At 36.6% G+C, this 21631-nt stretch overlaps 1 protein-coding gene across 1 annotated transcript in view; it reads right to left on the bottom strand.

The window, feature by feature from the left end:
* LOC104465459 (importin-11) overlaps nt 1-17410 on the bottom strand; it is a 21817-nt gene extending 4407 nt beyond the window's left edge. Inside the window, exons 1-10 of the mRNA XM_010078510.1 lie at nt 17273-17410; nt 15407-15507; nt 12414-12486; nt 9301-9504; nt 6371-6503; nt 5351-5409; nt 4455-4503; nt 3725-3795; nt 2034-2226; nt 609-761 (exon numbers count right to left, since the gene is read on the bottom strand). Of these exons, the coding sequence (XP_010076812.1) occupies nt 609-761; nt 2034-2226; nt 3725-3795; nt 4455-4503; nt 5351-5409; nt 6371-6503; nt 9301-9504; nt 12414-12486; nt 15407-15507; nt 17273-17410 (1174 nt within the window). The remainder of the gene's footprint in view (nt 1-608; nt 762-2033; nt 2227-3724; nt 3796-4454; nt 4504-5350; nt 5410-6370; nt 6504-9300; nt 9505-12413; nt 12487-15406; nt 15508-17272) is intronic.
* Nucleotides 17411-21631: the final 4221 nt, after the last annotated feature.

Raw genomic sequence — 21631 nt, 5'->3', positions numbered from 1 at the left:
GTGCCCACCCCCCCCGCCCCTGTCTGGGGAAATCATGAGTGTAATTCTGGGATCGTTAGCCAGCAACAGGCTGAGCATTTGGTCATCGAGTGGGGGGAGCAGTATCATTGTGTGTCACTCATTCTTCCCCCTCCTCCAGAATCGCTGGCCCGGAGCAGGCTGGGCTTTTGGTCATCGGGTGGGGGGGGCAGTGTGTCACTGTGTATCACGTATTTGTATATAGTATTGTTTTTAATATTATTGTAGTTTGTTTTTGTAGTTTAGCTATTAAATTGTCCTTATCTCAACCCACGAATCCTCTTTACCATTTAACCCTTTTATTCTCTCCCCTGTCATTGGGTGGGGGTGGGAATAGTGTGAGCGGGTGTGTGCGGCTTGGCCCCGAGCCAAGGGCTAACCCACCACAGTTTAGTATCTAGATACATTAATATCATAGACTACTGAGAAATCCCTTCTTATGAAAACAATGCCCAGAGAGAATATTTGTCCATGTAAGACTGCAGAAAATAAAACAGTGAATACTGCAGTAAGCAATTTGTGGAGTCAATGCAGATATGAAACTCTTATATCTAAATAAATTGTAACCAACTATAAAACATGTTTCTTACCGAAGCTTTCTGGGTCCTCTTCCCACATCATTAATTCTTCCTCTGTTAGCAGGAAATAGTGAGTGACTAATCTTCTACATATTTCCATTAGTGTTGGATATGTGAAAAACGCTGTCTTTATCTTATGTGCTTCAAGAGTTTCAGGACTGCTATCTGAAATAAAACGCAAAAAATTCCAAATTACATTTAAGTGCCTTAATGATCAAATAGTAGTCCAGTAAAATCAGAAAGAAATCAATAGATAAGGAATTCTTATCCTCAGAGAAAAAGATAAAACACATTTTCAGGGCAGACTTTGTTAACAGACTTTAAGGTGCTACTTTTTTAAGCAAGTTAAAGCACTAAATTAGTTTACTTTTAAGAGAGTTCTCTAACAGCACAATTAGACTGAAGGGTTGTTAAGGCTTCACAAAGTTTTCTAATGTTTTTAAGCTACTATGTTGATGGAAAGAAGAACTGTTTGCCTGCTGCTATTGGTATTTTCTTTCTATTTAGCATTACTGAACTAAAAAAAACAAACACAAATAATTCAAAGAAAGTTTCATTTATACCTATGTAGAAAGTTTATCCAAATACAATCTTAAAATAAACCTGTGTTTTTCACGAGTTAACATTGGTTAAAGAAAGGAACAATAAAACCAAATAGTGTATGGTATACAACCAATACAAATACTGTATGCTAGTCAGAAATTAAGAAAAATACATTTTATATTTTATTTTTTTTATCACCCTGTTCTCAAAAAGTGGTATAGCTTTTATCAGAATGTGCTATACTCTTCTTGTCTCAAGCGATCATATCTCTATTTCAAAAATTCAAACACAATGCCAAACTTCTGCAAGTAGAAATCTCTATTAATAATCAGTGGATTTAGGACATTCTAATGTATTATAAAATTTTGGAATAACGTAGTTCAATTCTATTTTTCATTATTCTTACATACAGCAGTGTATGAAGATTCAGAATGAAACAGTCCTACAAAGCAGAACATATAAAGTGCTTTATATTCAACTGCATGTCAAATTCACTCTGTTTCTGTATCTAAGAGTACTGCTATTAATTAGAGCAAATATCCCATTTTATCAAACATTTCTCAAGGGAAAGATGCATCAAACCATCTGATAAAAATAAACCAAATTCTGTACCTCAATACTTTTAAAAAAGTTCAATGAAAATTAAAACAATCAACGAAGATATTCATGCTCCTTCTGTACTTAAAATTACTTTACCAAGTCAATGTATATATATATCTAACTTAATATTTTAATCATAAAAATAAGAATTATCAACATAGAGAGAGAAGCATATTAACTATTAAAACATTAAGTGTCTCAAAAGAATGTCTTAAAGAAGCTTTACTGTTAGGAACAACTAGTAAAAATGTTTCTCAAGATATAAAAAAAGTTTTAAGTAAATAACAGCATTACCTTCAATATTTTTGGATGTCTTGTAAGCATAATTTTTTACAATCATCTTAATGAGATTCATGCACTGTACAATAAACCGCTCAAACACAATTCCTTCACCGGCCTCTGTGAAAACATAGCTTACAGCAAACTCCAATGACTTCTGAATCAAAGAGGTAAATGAAAAAGGATGTTGATCCAGGAAGTCCAAAAGCTAAAAATTAAGGAAGTAGAAGAGCAAGAAAGATAAATCAAATTACTTTTTGTGCAAGTCTTATTAAATGCTTTCACAAAGTAGTTATCACAAACAAGGGCCAATTTATAGAAAATTATAGAAAACTAAACACAGACAGGAAATTAGGACGAGATCAGTATCAATGATTAATGAAGCATTATTTTGCCCTGAAATTCTTGTTTCATGTTCAGAATTACCTTTTTTAAAGTTTAAGGAACAACACCCATTTTCAGCTAGACCAGCTTGCTAGCCACACAGTATATAAGAGGTATCAGCCACACTTAAAACCCTGAAAATTTTAGCAGATAATTCATATCTATTAGAATTACTGTAAGTGAAAGAGGCATGACAGAAATAGCTTTTTGTTCTTTTTTTCTCCCCCTCCAATGCAGTACAAGCACTTGCTTCTTCAGCCTAGTTGTTCCAGCTAGTGGTCTAGAATGCACTGGTAAATTCCTTTAATTTCCTCTACTACTGCAAAAATGCATAAGGCTAAATTCTTGCATATGAACTTCTAGGTGGTAGATTACCTATTAATAAAGTGTATTTTCTCTTCAGGTCTATGAAAAAAGATGCACGTGCCTCACATACTTTGTTTGTTAGTTAAAAGTAAGAAGTAAAAAAGTGTTGGGTCAAAGCACCTTCAGTTAAATTTTGGTAAAGCCAACAGGTGTCTCCCACTTCTTATAAATATACTGAATATTTAAATAAGATCCAGGGCCTCAAAACAGAACCTGAAGACAATGGGAATTATGTACATTTTGTATTTTTTAAAAGCAGTAAGGAACAATGCTAAAATTACCTTCCAATAATATTTGCAATAAATGGTTTCACAGATTTAGCTGACAACTCAAAATGTATTCTATAACACAAAACTCACAGAAGGTAAGAGTTTTTTGTTAATTTTCTCTCGATAAACTAAAAGTGGCCAGTTATTCCACAGAACTAACAGGGCCTTAGCAAAAGCAATCTATCTACCTATAAAAGACAGGATGAAAATTTTACCTCTTCTTTATTTGTCAGTGCTGAGATCAATGTTCTAGCAAAACTTCAAGACTTCTTTTTTTGAGCAAAATACTAGCTAAATAATTTACTTACAGAATGCATTTAATTCTGTTTGAGCTAAAGAAATGTATTCTTCACTCCTGCAACTTATCATAGAATCATAGAATCATTAAGGCTGGAAAAGACCTCAAGGATCATCAAGTCAGCCGTCAACCCACACCACCTAACTCACTAAACCATGTCCCTAAGCACCACATCTACACATTTCTTATGTCAGCATGATTAAACAGACACCCTCTTCTTTAAAAACATTTCAAAAATATATTCCATAGCGAAGAAGTTTTAAATTGCAGTACCTGCATTTTCTTTAAGAATCTGAAACCTATTGGCTTTAAGGCACATACATATCTGAATGGAGACTGCTCCTCCAGAACAGTAAGCTATTCAGTAACTGAATGGAGAATTTACTTACCACTTTAGTGAACAGAATTATAATCTTTTCTAGACGATCTCTGCATACGTTTTCTGCTTTTATACTTCTACCTGGCAAATCAGATATTTAACAGCTATCATTTTTTCAGACTTTCTTTTTCTTTCTGGATAGCTAAGTTTTAAAAAATTAACACCGGACAACAAGTTGTTTTATCTGTAGTTCAGGGATTATGGCAGCCAGAAAAAAAATTGTGTGGCAGAGTAAGTCAAATTCAAGGTAATGAGTACTGGGGGAAAGGTGGGGAGAATCTTTAACCATGGCTGCCTGTCTCAGATCCCTATTCTTCCTGTTATAAAGTACATATAGATGAATGCGTTCTTATTTCCCATCTGACACTTACCAAAATACATGGCAAACTCCAGGGGAAAAAAAAAAAACCCACAAAACAACATGAAACCCTCACAAAGAAGAAAACTCAAGATGATGTGGGTTTTAGTAGCATCTACATATTTTAATATGGATACTTTGTCAGTCTATGGCTTAAGTTTTTTTTTTTTTTAACTGGCATTATCACACCAAGTATAATTTTGGTGGGATTTTAGTCTGTTAATATAAAAACCAGTTTCAGCAGCATTTAAAGTAACAGCTTTGCACTTATAAAAACACCTTGCACCTAAATAATTATTGATGATGCACTCAACTGTATTACATATTCATCCAGCTTCTAATATATAAAAAACAATACAAGGAATAATATCCAAATACTTACTGCACTCCAGAAACTGTTTTAGCCGTTCAAATACTGCATGTAGAAAACCCTGAAAAACATAGAAGTATATGTGCCTTTTAAAGATTAAGCTTATTTTGCAGTGTATTATGAGAAGACAGTTGAGTCAAACTGAAGTCAGTTCAGATGTGTTACTAGGTCAGACCTCAGGCATCACTCTATCACTGTTAACTGAACTAACTGATTTTCTTGGACAGTTTCCTCATGAAAAAAATAATTAGCTAGCTAGCAGAACACATATATGATCCAAACTGACCTTATTAGTACCACACAAACAGCATAGTATAGCTAAATATAGACATATGCTTTACAACCTGCTTATCCAGCCCTTTCCTGCTCTCAGCCGCCTAGTTAAGAATGCAGGCTGTAAGGTAACCAATTCCTCCAGCAAAGCAGGCACTGTTTGGGGTTAAGGGAGATGCTTGGGTTTCTTCTTTTTTTGCCCCCTTGATGGTCTGCATACCACAGGCTTTCCTCTCAAACGGACAAACTCTAATTAACAGGATTTGATAGGACAAACATGCCATTAGATTCATCATTAAATGAAAACATTATCTTCAAATGATGGTGGAAGAGCACAGGTAAGACATCTCATAGTAGGCAACAGGAGTGTCACTATCATGTGACATGTAAATTGGAGGAGGTACTTTTTTTTCTTTTTAAACATCATGCCACTGGTGTCACAGTATTTAGGATCTATCCAGGATCTGTCAGTTCTTAACTGATGGGAGGACAACTTTGAAAACATATTGCTTGATCTTCTTTTACATAACACAAATGTGTGCTTTTCAACGATTTTTAAACATAGTTCTAAAAACATCTGAAATCATCACAAAAGATTTCTAATCTAGAACAAGAAACAGACATATGCCACTTACCATCACCTCTACATTCCAGTGAGGTTCTACAAACCCATGGACTGTCAGTTTACGAAGAACTAGGAAAAAAAAAAAGTTACTTGTGTAGATATTTCTTAGCCCTTGTTCTGACAGATTTTAGAATGTGAGTACAGTTACAGTCGCTGTGCCCTTCTTCCAATTCTCCATATTAAAAGATACACTTAATTTTGGGTCTTTGGATGCCTCAACAATACCCAACATGAATCTAATCTTACTGAAATTACTTTCAAATTCAGTATATTACGCATAAAATCATGAAGAGAACGCCAAGAATTACTGAATCAAGAAGAATTCTACAAAAGCTCTACGTATTCAACCTTTGAAAGGTTCTGCAGCAGGAAAAGGGCCAAGTACAGTCAACTAGGGCTCATAAGCCATCTTATGAATTTTCTCAGGTTTATCACTGCCAGTAAGCCAGGGAATCCGCATGCTGCACCTACTGAAAGAATTTGAGACTGGTATAATCTACATTGCAAGCACGGCACACAAACCTCTTAGTTCTCCAAAGCAGCAAAATGCAGTAAGGATGTGTATTCATCTCACTGCCAGGTACTTGAGCATAAAGTCTCATAAAATCTAAACTGACTGCTAAGGCTACCTCTTCACTGAGCACAAGGTGAACTTAACGCAACAAAATTCATAGCTCGTCTTCCTTGGTTAAGGGCCTATTGACAGACAGATGGAAGCTTAAATTACAATACACGTAAAAAATCATCCTGTTATGCCCTCTTCTTTGCGACCTCCTAGACTTCGACTTCTCACAACTTGCACATCAGAATGGTACATACAGTGACACAAGTGTACTTCCTTCCCCTTTCCATGTGAACTATCCTCCTTCCATCTAGCTAAAGGTACAAGTAAAATAAACCAAAATTACTGGTTTTCCCAATGAGCATGGATTTGTTAGAGAATGCCAACTCTTTACCAAAGAAGTTTTAATTGTTCACTGTGAAGAAACCTACCTGATTTCTTATATTTAATATCATTCTATATTATTACCTTTCAATGACAACAAGGCTCTTTCTAACGAATTTGTGGCTGCAGCTTCATTCTCTGTACAAACTTGCTGTAAGAATGTATCGGTGTGATGATTCCACAAGGAACACGCAAAGCTATAAATACCTGATGCAAGCTGCAAAAGGAAGAAAGAGCAACAATACATTTGTTTTCCTGAATTTGGCTATAGCATAACAAATCCCTAAATTTTAAAGGCACATTTATACTGCTAAATTATTTAATCCACCTTCTTACACATCACAGGCCACAGTGTTTCACATGCTTCATTGCTGTACTGAGTTGTAGTGATCCAAAGGTGTTTCCCAGAAAAATGTCTTAATTTGAAGATGTTATGATAGACTCAGCTGCTTCCCTGACTACTTGGTCTATGACTCTACCACTTTAATGAAAATCAGGTAAAGGAGGCCTAAATGGTTACCTTTAAATACAGCCACCGGTCTACAATACAGTATAAGGCCTCAAAAAACTGTCAGCTCTCCTCATTACCTCCTCTCCCACAAGACTTACACTGCTTGTCTTACAGAATAGTTAATATCAGCTTACTCTGTGACACAGCAGTTACATGCCTAACTTGACTTAAAATAGCATTGAACAGTGCCTACCCTAAAACTAACTTTATTTCGTTGATAGCTGCAAAGCTTGACTTTTTGCCTCAAATTATTTAAAATAATGACAAATGGTTTCTAATCAGCTAGCACTGAACAAATCTCAAACTTAATTCACATTAGAGTTTCCAAACAGTGCTTACCTCAAAGATATCTGAAGTATAAACAGAAGATAAAGTGTATCTCATTCAGTTATGGCAGCACTTGACAGCTTCATAGTTCAGGAAGAAACTGCACTTAGTCTGCTACACATTACAGCAATGTAATCTAAACCACATATGACCTTTTTATTTGGTTCTTTTGACTTAGTAACGTTCTTACAGTAGAACTCTTGCTAATTATTTAGTGATGTGTTTGTGGAGTTGGAAAAACACATCACTGAACAATTATCAATAGCTTTAACCTAGTCATGTTTTGGGGGTTGAACAAATGTGAATTCCCTTTACTACGAGAGCAAGGAAGCAGACTACATTGTCCAAAGTTGCTGTTATAAAAAAATTAATCCTTCAATGTGAACCCGACAGTGCCAGGTGCTCAGGAAATTTTCTTTTCCCACCTAAAGTTAAAAAAAACCTCTGAACACGCACGCACACCGGACACACACAGACAGACCCCCACACACTGACAGATGGACACACAATGTTCCCAAACACAGTGAACGGGATGCACTGAAAATTTTCATTCATGTCAAATCAGATGATAGAGGAACTTTGGATATTCAACAAATCCATAAGTTAAAGCCAACATTTAAACATAAAAATCCTGCTTAAAGAGTACACCTATTAAAATGTAATTTCAATGACATTTTTCACCACAACTGCCTTACAAATACAGAAAAAAATATTATAAGCCTTTTCTTTACATGTCTGAAGTTGTCTCACTCTATGAACAAAAGAATAAAGAAAATATCATGCTGGAAAAATGGCATTCCATATAGAAAAAGGTTCATACAAACTTAATGAGTTTACTGGAAACACAAAAACGACTGAAGGCAAGTGGAAATACAGCAAAGATACTGTTGGACATGATAACTTTAACCACAAATGCTGGACCTTATGACCTCTAAATTCCTTTTTGCTCCTCTATTGAAATGGCATGGATTTGGCTATTTTATGAAGGTGGGGCTTTGGGACTGGGTTTGATTTTTTTGCCACAGCCTTGAGGATTAACAGTATTTTCAGCTCCGTAACCAGGCTATATAAGCAACATCTTGATTAAGGAGAGCTCTAGAAAATAAGCCAGCATCTCGCTCGCTCTTTATTGCTTTGGAATTAGTATCTGTGAATATTCCAAAACCTGTATTCTTCAATTATCCAGATCACGTACAACAGACTAATAAACTTCAAAAATATAATCAAATATTTCCTATACAGAGATTATATTCATCCATACCTATACATGGCTGACAGAGAAAACACTGTCCCTCTACACACACATCTCATAGCAACATTATCAGTTTCAGTCCTGTCCTTACAAGAGACAGCCTTCTGTTCCTCAGATACCTTAATGATCACACAGCCAGAAATTTTTTTCTACATAGACAAACAGGTAAAACTTCAGAAATAGTCTTCATTACCTGCACTGTAATCTTTTCATTAAAATGGAGGAATAAAATAAAATTTTGAAGATTCAGATATAATATGTTTGGAAAAGATGTATAACTCACTTAATTCAGTTAACTGTACTACATCATTGACTAACTCCAAATGGGACTGGAGATCCAACAGCCTACAGCCAAACATAAATTTGTGTTCTAATCAGTGGATTCTTACAATGGAGAACGTAAGCTGCATGAGACAAGATTTGGTATTTGCAGTCACATCTCACCTTTTAATTAACCTGAAGAAAGAAACTGACCTGCAAAAACTCCAAACACATTCCCACTAATGAAAAAACCCAAAAATACTGTGGTATGCAAGCCTAAACACCTGCATTTTTTAAAGACAATATTGAACTATCAGCCCAGAGCACACTTTCAAAAACACTGCAAATTCATACATAATGAGATCTGCTGCATGGCATGATAAAATAACGCTGATACGTAGACACTGTTCTGCAGATGAAGTTCTGCTCCTTAGCACAAGTCATTACAATAACACTCAAACTGCGTGCAAAATAAAGGTATCAAAAACATTTCACCTAGAAACTGGCTTCCAGTTATTTCATATTATACATATATCCAGAGAGCACTTCTATTTCAAAGGTCAAAGTACCTGCCATTAATGCACTGCCAGCTAATGATGGGAAGTGCCAAGCACATACAATACATGGTTTCCATGCTCTACAATATTGCATCACATTGCTTACATCATAAAAAAGTTTCCTATCTGCAGCAAGCCGTTTGGATGACAGGGTCTTTGTAACGTGATAAAAGGTAAGTAGTGCTCTATGTTGTCGAAGATCATCCTGGACCTTCACAGATTCTAGGAGAGTGGGTATAAGTTCTGGCCACTGCCTTGGGCAATCCACTCTGGCAACTTTAGCAATCAGCACAGAGATCTGAGTCGCTATCTGAAAAAAAGCAAAACAAAACACAGATACCACAAGTCAAAGATCATTTAGGAAATGAAAACATTAACAGCCAGATGAAATCAGAATAAAAAACAAACCTAATATGGATTGTCAGATTTGTGCATGTTTTCTCTAAATATTTTTAAGTTTGTTGAATGCAAACAAATGTGGAGAAAAATAAACGTCTTCCACTTTATGTTCATAGTAAGTATTTACATAAAATGCCAAGCTGATCATCTTGTTTAAATTTTATGTAAATACCACCACATTTATTTGTTCTAGAAATCACATAAATGGAAAAAAATAGGTATTTGGGAAACAGTTTTTACTCAGTGATCTTTTTCTTACTTTCTACAAACAACCTGCTGAATACATATTACCCTTATTTCTGCTATGGCTCAGTTTTAGCCTTTAGACACATTCCCTCCCCCTAGACACCTAGTCTTTGCAGCACATGCACATGGCAAACTGAGTGAGATTACACAAAAAGATAGCTAAAGGATTCCATCAGAAGACAGGACAGATGGTGGTGATTAGGAGCAGGGTTTGTTCAGATACAGGTACTGACCAGTCATGGTTTACACATGACTGGACCTTTTCAGACTCTTTCTGTCTATTCCCCACTTTGCTGCTCCACAACTCTCTTCCCCTAAACATGCCTTAATAAATTTTGTGTAGTCCCTCTAATTCCACCTCAAACATCAAAAACTTCGTGTTCCTGCTTCCCAATTCTTATCCTGTCCACATTGAAAAGGTCCTTGGCTGGACAACACTAATGAAGCAGACACTCTCACCTTCAACATACCCTTACGACTACCTCCACATTTCCAGCTTAGGGAAGAAGTCCACTTCTTGTGCTATCAAAAGGCATCCAAGAAATTTCCGGGCATAAGAGGGAATAGTCATCCCCTCCTTTACTGCTTCCTTATCTGTTTAATCTGAAGTCTGACCACCGCACAAAACTTCCCACAATATACATTCCTACCCACTGGTTTAGGAAAACATTTGCAAGGAAGAGCTAGGAGTCTTAACTATACTCAGATCAAGCGATGCTGATTGGCAAGAGGGAGCAAGTAAACTCTTCTCCATATGTGGTACAAGAAAAAACCTCTCCAGGGGTGCCAAGAGTTTTTTCCTTGAGGACTGGCCTTTTACGTGAAAAAAAATAAATCTGCTGTCATACATTTCAAGGAGTATTTTTTCCCATTTCCTCCATATGGTAAATATCTTCAGAGGGCATTGAAATTATGCTCTCAACATATGGCATGTTCTTTTTTTCTTCTTCCCCCTCCCCTGGAAGTCAGCTTATATCATTGCATCTCACTACTATGTCTGATTCTTATTTATTTGGGTTGTTTTCCTCCTTTTATACATACAAGGGTCATAATTCTTCTACCTTCAATGATGCAGAAAGCACAAGCAGATAGCAACTGTGTTATGAAGCATCTGCAACTGTAAAAGAGCACTCATCAGGAACACAAGACATCAAAACTCAAGCATATCAAGCAGACTGGGGACTAAATGAAAGGTGCCTCTGAAAACAAGTCTCAAGATATCTACAGCACAAATTGGGGAACAAGGGGGAAAGAAGATGGACTCCGTAAACATACTTGAATATCACAATTGTTTAGGCAATCATTTAGGAGAAAGCTGGTGGCATAACATAAACCAAAATCCTCCGTATCTTAAAACACTACATCCCAAAAATATCACAAGAACACACAAATAAACACAAACAGCCACCAGTCTTTAAAATGCCAGTTAAAAAGGTTTCAATCCCAGCCTGCAACGATAATCTCAGAACTGCACAACTGTTCATCTGTAGTGGAATTTAGAACCATAAATTAGACCATACCATTGTCTTGCAGGAAAATAAATTTTATACTACCTGGTAGTAGCATCAATGACACATTTTCTGGTCAAACCTGACATACTTCATAGTTCCTTTTGGTTGAAATAAACAAACAAGTAATATTTGGTCGTATTTTTTATACTGAAACTATACCTGCATTAGAAATTTAAAAATATTTTCTATGTCTACCTATGCATTTTAAAAAACTGGATTTAAATAAAAACTTCAAATTTTAGTCAATGCACAAAGGTCTTCTACAAAGACTAAATTAGATTCAGTGCTCTAATCCTACAAATAACATTAATCCTGTCAGAGAACACAGAAAAGTTGAAACTGAACTGTCTGCAAAATGGAAGTTTGTTTCCTATTCCTTTCCTTTTTAAGCTTTACCTTATGCAAATCATTTCTATACTTTCCTGAAAAAGTTAAGACCTAGCTGAAAATATCAGCAAATAGTCCTTGCAAAATCTCTTACTTACATGAGCAAGATTAAGTCAGCAGAAGGAAAACTGATTCATCTAGCATAGGTATATTCTAAGCTCCTAACATTAGTTCCATACCCAATTCAACAATAAATCCTTATTCTAATCAAAACAGTAGCTTAAAATTAGTCACTTTATGTACGACAAGACACTATCATACTGAAGCTTTATTTAATGCTGTGATTAGATATATGGCAGCAATACTGCCTAGGTAGGTTTATGCAGCAGCATTCTCAATACTCCCACCACCCTTCCCTTGTACAGCTATACTGGGAGTCAGATCAGAAAACAGATACAGCTGAAAAAAAGAAAAATCACACAGGGAGAGAACGTTATTTCTGAGCTACATCCATTCCCTGAACCATTTCACCCCACGGTTGTATAAACAGCAAGGGACAACATACCAACAGAAAGGAACAACATACCCTGCCACTGTAACAAAAAACAAACCAAAGAGACAAAGATCTGCCTGAAAGGCAACATGTAAATTGCAACACTTTGGAAAGAATGAGAGCAAATTTTATACAAACACAAGCATTTGCTGGAAGAGTAATAATTAATCGTTCACCACTAACCTGATTCACTGGCTCATTAAAATTGGTGATAAGTCCAGCACGCAATGTAGTTTTTTCTTCTTCAGAAAGGGCACTGTCAGGATATATTTATTAAAATATTATTTAATTTTAAACAAAAAACAACTATTAATTCATATTTAGAATTATTTTATCACTATTACTAGACACAGAAGTTGCACAATCACTTCCATTTGTGCATCTGTGTTTGATTGGAAGAAGATTACTTTTGCACACCGTTTTCTTGAAACTAATGTATTTCAGTTTGATAAACCATGAAGAGAACATCCCTTGTTTTTCCACTACCTCAAAGATACTTAAAAAGAGAGGGAACAGTGTGTGAAACAGACAAATATTTATGAGGCCTTTTAACATCAGGTTTTGATGTGACCTTTGTAAACAATGGCAAAAGAGAAAGTTCACAGAGTAAGGTACCCAGATATCTTATGAAAATGAGGGAAAACTGTACAAACTATAAACTGATTGTTATTAGACAGTTATGATACAGTTATTGCTGTGGACATTGATGACTCAAGCATGACTTCGTCCATGTATACTAATAGCGAGAAAAAGCCACCCAGTGTAAAGCAATCATGGTATCAGATTACAGCTCTTCTTAGAAAAGTAATATTCCTCTTCTGCTACAGATACTTTTCTCCAAGTCATACAGCTACACTTAAAAATATAGAAACTCTGAGTGAAAAATATATTCATATAGTCTTCAAAAATGCAAGGAAAACTAGTAAGAAGGATAAATTCTAAGCCATAAAGGTTAACTTTCATTCAAGTGAAGCTTTACACTATCCTTATACTCCTTTTAAATGACCTCTATCTGTTTAAGACTACAAGTTACAGTATCACATAAAGTCTGAAGTAGTGCAGGAATGATATGGTACTGTAGCCTTCTTTTAAGTTCCAAGCACAAAATGTAGCAAACTGCTTTTAAAAACGCTTTGTTGGTATTTATAGATTACACAGTCAGGAAAAAAAAATCCACTTTCATATACTGATAGCTTTATATAGTGAGATTAAAAACCAAGCCCAAAGCTCCCCACAACACAGCTTTTACATTAATCTAGACCAATTCTAAATATTCATCTCAAAATAATAAAAAAGAGGTAGGATTTACCCTAAAATCAAACACTTGCAACCCTATTCTAGATTTCACTTTTTGTCCCCTCTGCATATAACACAAGTACTCACTATTTCCTAAAGACTTGCCATTCTAAGTATAGCATAAAAGGGGGGCAAATTGTTGTTTCACTGCGGACCCAGAACTGCACAGTAAGTCTTACTTTCAAAGGTAATTTATAGCACTCAGGAACCACACTTAAATGACTTTTCATCAAGACTTAGGAGTTAAGACTTCTTACATAAAATTAAATTATGCCTGAAAACATTTTGGGTAAAGTTTACAAAGATTTCTGCAATAGTAAAAGCTTTTCTGCAAGGAATTATTTCAGTTATTAATCTAAAGCCACTAGACGACATTTTAGGGAAATAGATTTCTGTGGTCCCAATTTTTTTTTTTTAATCCAAAAATGCAGTGTATAATTTCCACACAAACAGGCATACTCTAAGTGGTTTCTTGAACTTGAAAGCTCTTATTAATACAATTATGAAATCTAATCTCAATTAAATGTAGCTTGTACAGTAACTCACTTTCAGGGATAACAGAAAGCACCTAAAACCTGGTCTGTAAAGAAAAAAAAACTGTTTGATTATATTATCTCATTTATCTTGTTTGTGAGCTCATGAGGCCCCTTGCCTGAATTACTTTTTCATAATTATACTGATCATATCATATGCATATTCCAAGAGCAGCAAGCATTCAATTTGTTAGCTACTACAAATAAAAATACTGTAACTAAGCTTTTGCCATTACAAATGAAACAAAGGAAAGAAAAGAAATAGACTCATGAGGATGAACCCCTCAAATACAGAAGCTTAAAATAAACAAAGTTGGCAAACAGTAACGAAAAAAAAAAGTCTAAGAAATTGATGCAGATGCAAGTGGTATACTGCATTATGTTACACAATCTCTAGTGGTTCACCACAGAAATTTACTGTTTATATAATACAACAGTGGCATCTGCTGGAGATATCTCTGCTGCTGCTACACATTCACCCCCTGCAGGAGCCACAGACAGAGCCACAGACAGCACCACAGACAGCAGTACCTTTACTCTCCTTTAATGCATAGCAAGAAGGGCCCACAACTCCATACAAAAGTTACAGGCAGGCTAGAGGTTAGGAAGAATGTGTATCATTCAGTGTTACTTCCCTGCAGCACTGAATTACACCAAAACAAAACCAAGTTCTTCTAGAGATGAACTTCTAAGTGTTTACGCTGTAGTCTTTCACAACCTGCAATTTAAAAGTTTCTGATCTTTTTCTGTGATTGTGGTATGGGGAAACACGTATCCAAATACTCTAAAAGTTATTTTGGAGCTTTTTAAAAAAATGTCTACTATTTCATAAACCAGAAATCCAAATCTGAAGAGTAATTTATAGTTATCATTCAAACAAATAAAAACATGGATTTGAGAAGTACTATTAAAGTTGCCAACATGGTAATAAAATCAGAGAACAAAAGTCCACAAAAGACAAGATTTAATAGTAATTATCTGTAAAATCAAAAATATGTTCAAGAAGCAGAACTCTTAATAACATCTGAATTCAAGAAAAGCCATTTCACAGGAAAATAAAAACACACACAAAATCATGAAGTGAGACCATGCTTTTAGGAGGCTGAATACAAATTTCAAAAAACAGGCCAAGCTGTGCCTGAAACAAGGCTAGGCTAACCCTAGGCTCTTCTCCACAGCAATCTGGAAATCTGCCTGAGAAAGCAGGAGGGAAAAAGCTTAACAACTCTATACTAATACACATATACAAAAACTCTAGTGCTTTATGTAATAATGAAGTAGTACTACACTATTTAAAATGTCCTGCAGACGCAGAATTTAATCACTTTTCCCCCTTTCAGAACTTACTGTGGTGCAACCCGTCTCCAGTAGCGATCAATTCCATTTTTGAAGTACAGCACAGCCAACCATCTTACGTTCACATCCAGTGTATGATTCGTAAAGATATTCTGTTTAAAAAAAAGAGATTAAGTTAAACACTTCTTAACACACCACAGGCAGAATAGAAACTGTATCAACACATGCACTGGCAGGTGTATAAATACACATACCTCTGTAGGTACAGGTGCATATAAGCAAAACGCATTAGTCAGCATTTGACAGTGTGTTAAACATCAACTTTTAAAGACTAAAAAAAATGTTTATCACTAGTCATAATACTTGATGTATTAAAAAAAACCCCCACATATAGGCCAAATGTATTTCTAATCTTGTTCAGCTGAGCAAGGAATAAAAGGGTAATAATTACTAGCACCAGTCAGTTATTACACCTTTAGTGACACAGCTCTCAGAAGTGTGTGGCACTGCACAACACAGTAATTTTTTTTTCTAGTCAGAACCCAGCTTTCAGGAGATTTCTTCATTATCTTCACACATGCCAGGAACTGTCCTGACTACCAATGTTGACTGCAAAACAGTGACCTGCTGGGACAGCAACTCTCAAATTTGCCTATGCTTATGTAGGAAATTAGTTTCTACTACTAAAACCCCATATATCTATACATATACATGTATCTGTATCTACACAGAGGGATTATTTTATACAGGAACATCTTCCTATTTTCAGCTGCATCAGACAGAACCTTCTCGAGGGGGTGAGACATTACTGCCTCCTTCAGGGAGTAAATAGGCATGAGCACAGTGGTCTTACACAGAGCATCGTACAAAAAGCATGCACCACTTTTATCGATTGTTTTTTGAAGCCCACTAAGAAGGGACATGAAAAAAGCAGGGATTCAGGCAAAGAGCATCTGCTACTTTTGGGTGCCATGTCTGAAGAACTATAAATAAACCCTTCAAAGAATTCAGCACTGTAGAAACCTGAGACCTCATCAAGCATTTTCACTATGAATTCAAGATTTAACCTTCTCTCAAACTTTATTTCTGTAATAACAGCTTTCTAAATATAATGGTCAACACTAAAAAAACCCTCACAAACTCCAATCACTAGAAAGCAAACAGACTTACATACCAACAGATCTATTAACTCCAAAACTAGAAACCTTTAGAAAAGCATCGAAAAGGGTGTAGCCCACTGATAAACACCACACAATATGAAAAGGATCTGTATGTAATAGCTATTCCTTTCTCAAAGCTTGTTTAGGAAGAGGGACTGAACCTCTGAAAGATCTGACCTTTCCCAAATGGAACTTAAGCACTTTACAATACATGTAATGCATTTTATAATATAAAATGTCCTGAAATTAAATTCAAATTACTGTCCCCCTCCTTCCCATCAGAAGCAAAGCTTCCTCAGATCAAAATACCATAGAACTAGATTGGGCCTGGATAAGAAACGCAAAAAAAGGCCAAGGTACCTACACAAGAGTCAACAAAACCTCTATGTATACTCTGTATCTATATATGAACTTCCCAAAACATAAAAGTATTTCATACAACATACTAGAGCTCTTTGACAAGGGTCCTCTTGGCCTTCTACTGCCTACAATTCACCACAGGCCCACACAGTGGAGCCCACCCCCTCATGCTGCTAGAAGCTGGATTTCCTTGTTTTCCTGAATGCCTGGGGAAAGAGCCTGCTCTGAGACATAGTGTTAACAACACCCACCACAGCACAGCAAAAGGGTACTAGTAGCTGGACCACAATGACTCAAAACTTCTCTCAGCCAGATGTCATGGTTCAACAGTACTCTAGAAAGCCACATTCAAAATTACTCAAAGTTTACTTAATAGCACTTTTCCACTGTATCTTACCAACAAGACTGAATAAAAACCTGGCTGTGTCTCCCACTGCTTCAGTTGTTCCTCCGCTGGCTTCAACACTGCAGTATCTTGACTAGTAGCTTGGGTCAAGACTTGCAAAACAATAGTGCTAGCACTATTGAGATCCATGAAAATCTGAGAACATTCGAAAAAGAGGAAAAACACTTAAGAAAAAAAGACTGCAAACGTAGGCAGGTATTTTCCATTCATATTATCTAAAAATCTCATGCTAATTTTTCATTAGACTGCACTGCATAAGATAGCATTACACCCACTCACAGGCAGTGTCAAGTACAGTGATTATTTTGCTTTCAGAAATCGCTTGGCAGAAAAAGCAAACATTAAGTCTATCGTTACAAGTGCATTTACTAGTGTGGTGGGTTAGTCCCAGACCGGAGTGGGGAAAACAACCACCTGGCCGCAGCTAACGATCCCCCCAGAGAGGGAGGATCCCAAAACTCACGGAGCGGAGATAACGATTTGGGCGTCCCAGGCTGAGAGAGAGAGAGCTGACCGGGGTGTGTGTGCAGGGGGGAGGAAGGCCTTGGAAGAGCGATGCCGAGCCAGGAGAGAGCACCGAAAAAGTGGAGCGGAGGCAAAAGAGAACACTCTTCCGGGTGTTCTTACCTATATATTGGGCATGACGTGCATGTTATGGAATAAATCATTGGCTATTCTGAGTTTGTCTTAACATAAGGGCAAACCCTATGCTAGCAACTGGCTGTGCCTCTTTGCTCGTCTGCTGACCTTGGCAGCAGAACAAAACATTATTCTCCTATCAGCTCCTCTGAGCATAAATCCAAAACACAGCCTCTTGCTAGCTATTTATGAAGGAGAAAAAAAAACCTCACAGAGTTAACTTTAAGCAGTCTTTAACCCACGACAACTAGATTTGAGAAATTACAGGAATATTATTATTTTAAATCAGTACCTCTCCTGTGAAGCACAGCAAACTCAGAGCAAAACCGCAACTAGTGATGACTTCAGCTGCAGGCAGAGCAAACCATGGAGCTGTCTGAAAGAGGCAAAAATGCAGAGTATTAACATTTGTGTATTTTCTGAATAGTTTTTCCCCAGAAGAGAAAATGAACCAGTTCAGACAGTTAAATTCTATAATTCAAATTGCTCTAGACATTTTATATTAAGAAGATGAATTATAGTTTCACAATTAGTCCTAAATGAAACTGAATTTTCCTCAATATATTTGTATTCCTTATCCACTTAGCATATGAAATGTTAATCAGCTGAGCTAAGAATGCCAGTTGCCTAATTTCCATTATAAATACATTCTTGTACTCTGTAAAGATAAAATAGAACATTTCTCTCCAGAGGACACAAGCAGAGATTACATTTATAATGACCACTGAAACAGCATTACAACAACTTAATGACAAACACATACAAAAGCAACTATGAAGTACGACAATTAGAACTGGATTTCTTCTATAAAAACTTCTGTTTATAACCTATGTAAACTTTTTGTAATACAGATACATATTAAATATTTATACACTTAATTTTCTAAACAAACAACCAAGCATGGCTTCTCTTCAGCAAACAGGCTGGAGGATTTGCTTTTGTTCAACACTTAAAAAAAAAGGTTTATTTTTCTAACTTTCAGAAAAAAACATGTAAAATTGTTACAGTGATAGTAAAAAGGCTGGAAAAATTAAATCTTATTCTGACACAGGGTTAAATTAAAAAAAAAAATCACCTTAACAACAAAACTAGCAACCAGATTAAAGATGTTTTACACCAGTAATAGCCCTGCACAATTAAAAAAAAAAAACGTAAGAACTCACAGTCTGTAAGTCTCAAATAACCCTCAACAAAAACAGAATAAAAATTTAAGGTCCTAAAGTTAAAGAAACCATACTTTCAGAACTACAAACCACAAAATCAGATCTCTCTTTACAGCAATAACTGAACAGAACAAGTAGCTCAACCTCTACATTGTACTTCCCATCATAGAATCATCATCATAGAATCATTAAGGTTGGAAAAGACCTCAAGGATCATAAAGTCCAACCATAAACCCACACCACCTAACTCACTAAACCATGCCCCTAAGCACCACATCTACACATGGTGCATCTTTTCACCTCTGCTTTAACCATCCTATGTATTGGGTTTATGTGGCATTGTTTTGGTAGCAGGGGCACCGCAGGGGCGGTAGCTTCTGTGAGAAGATGCCAGAAGCATCCCCCATGTCTGACAGCCAGTTTCAGCTGGCTGCAAGACTGACCTGCTGCTGGCCAAAGCTGAGCTCATCAGCGATGATAGTAGTGCCTCTGTGATCCCGTATTTCAGAAAGGGAAAAAACTGCTGCACAACAGCACCCAAGAGAGAGGATTGAGAGCATGACAGAGGAACAACTCTGCAGACACCAGGGTCGGTGCAGAAGTAGGGGGAGGAGGTGCTCCAGGTGCCGGAGCAGAGATTCCCCTGCAGCCCATGGTGCAGACCGTGGTGAGGCAGCAGCCCATGGAGGTCCATGGTGGAGCAGAGATCCACCTGCAACCTGTGGAAGACCCCATGCCAGAGATGACAGATGTGCCTAAAGGAGGCTGTGACCCCATGGAGACCCCGCACTGGAGCAGGCTCCTGGCAGGTCCTGTGGCCCGGTGGAGAGAGGAGCCCCATGACTTGCATCAGTCATTTCAACCTTTATCAATTTACAAATTCTCTAAAATCTCCCTGCAATTACGAAACCTTTGCATAACAAACTTAAACATTCAAATTCTTATCTGTCTTCTCAGAAGACCATTAATTTCCAGGGAACCAAGACCCCAATTTAGACTATAAAATCCATCCGGTACCGGTTTACCCTATGTGGAACGGTGCCTAGCATAAGGAATTGATGTCAAGGCAAGACTCTGATGGCAAGACTCTGTCAGCTTCATTTTTCAATCAAAAATAATAATAAATTAATAAATTCGTACATAATGTTGTTGACAGGACAGGTAGTAAAAAGAGGTCTTTAGGAGCAATTTCTCAGCCTAAGGTCCTCAAGATGTCAAAATATTTTGATATCTTGAGGACCTTAGGCCGCCTTCATCATTGCACAGCCAAAACTGGCCAGGAAGCAGCAATGTTAACAACCACAGTGGAAAACATGGGGTTAACTCGTAAGGATCACAATAGGAACTCTGTATTCACAGCACAAAGAAGTTGAGTAAAATAAGCACACAGAAGAAAAGCAGTGATAGAAGGTATATTCAGATTTTTCCAGTATAAACACTGTAGTACTGAAATACAGCGAACAATTTCAGAGCACCTAATTTAGAGGAAAAGGAGGACATGAGAAAAAAACATAACAGAAGTAGGTGTAGAGCTTGCACTAAGGAGGAAATCATAGCTCAACCCCTGTAAGATCGAAGCAACACTTGATGTTACGAACTGATTCCATTTACGTCCATTCAAAAATCAAATTACTTACTTTCAAAATAAATAGTCTTATCTTATACTGTCAAACAATACCTGATAAAGTATAATTCTGAAGTGCCTCCTCAACTGAAAAAAAAAAAAAAAAAAAAACAAAAGCAGACTATTGGTCTGATTATGAGATGAAAATGAAGAATAGAGAACTAACGAAAGTTAGTAAGTTGGCAGAGCGTGTGTGTAAATAAAACGGTAAACAACTTCCTCAACTTCAGGGAAGCTGATTTTAGGCCTTTTGCAGTGATCTCCAAGTAACAAGTCACCACAGAAAAACTGCATGTATAGCAACAGTGAATCCGCAGAGCATATCCAGATATTTGCTAAAGAGTCATTGCAAGGACATGTTAATTTGAGAGGAAAAAAAAAATAATATTATGCAGCACTCATATAAGAATTGATTTTGCACTAAAAATCTAAGATCATGTCAGCTAAACTAAATTATTTCTCAGCTACATTCAAATCTGATGCTGTGTCAAGCCATTACAGGTTCAGGTCCTAACAGGCAACTCCAGCTCTGATGAAGTTTCTCCTTACATTCCCTTTTTAAAAAGCAGGATTTCTGTTGGAAACTCATCCTCTGCTTGCTCATACCTCATGTGAATGGGATCCTCCTAAACCACAGTTTTAATTACTGCCTTGTACAGATACCTTTGTGAAATCAATTCCTGCAGACAGAACACAGCTGTACTTTATGAGTTTAAAAGCAGATCTCTCAAATCTTAACTTATTGTGACACTCCCCCACTACCATCCCTTTTTTTTTCTTCCCCTTAACTGATGGGCTAGGGCCTCTTCAGATCATCACTAACACAGAGGACATACAGATTTATGTTCTGCTCTTAGACCCCACAGAAGAGCAAAGGCCCATGGATATTGGCTCTAATATTGTGGAAGAGAGACAATCTTCATC

This window comes from Pterocles gutturalis, unplaced genomic scaffold (genome assembly GCF_000699245.1).
Source record: "Pterocles gutturalis isolate BGI_N339 unplaced genomic scaffold, ASM69924v1 scaffold4426, whole genome shotgun sequence".
NCBI lineage: Eukaryota > Metazoa > Chordata > Aves > Pterocliformes > Pteroclidae > Pterocles > Pterocles gutturalis.
Note: the sequence above shows the minus strand (reverse complement) of the source record. Positions and strands in the feature narration are given on the sequence as shown.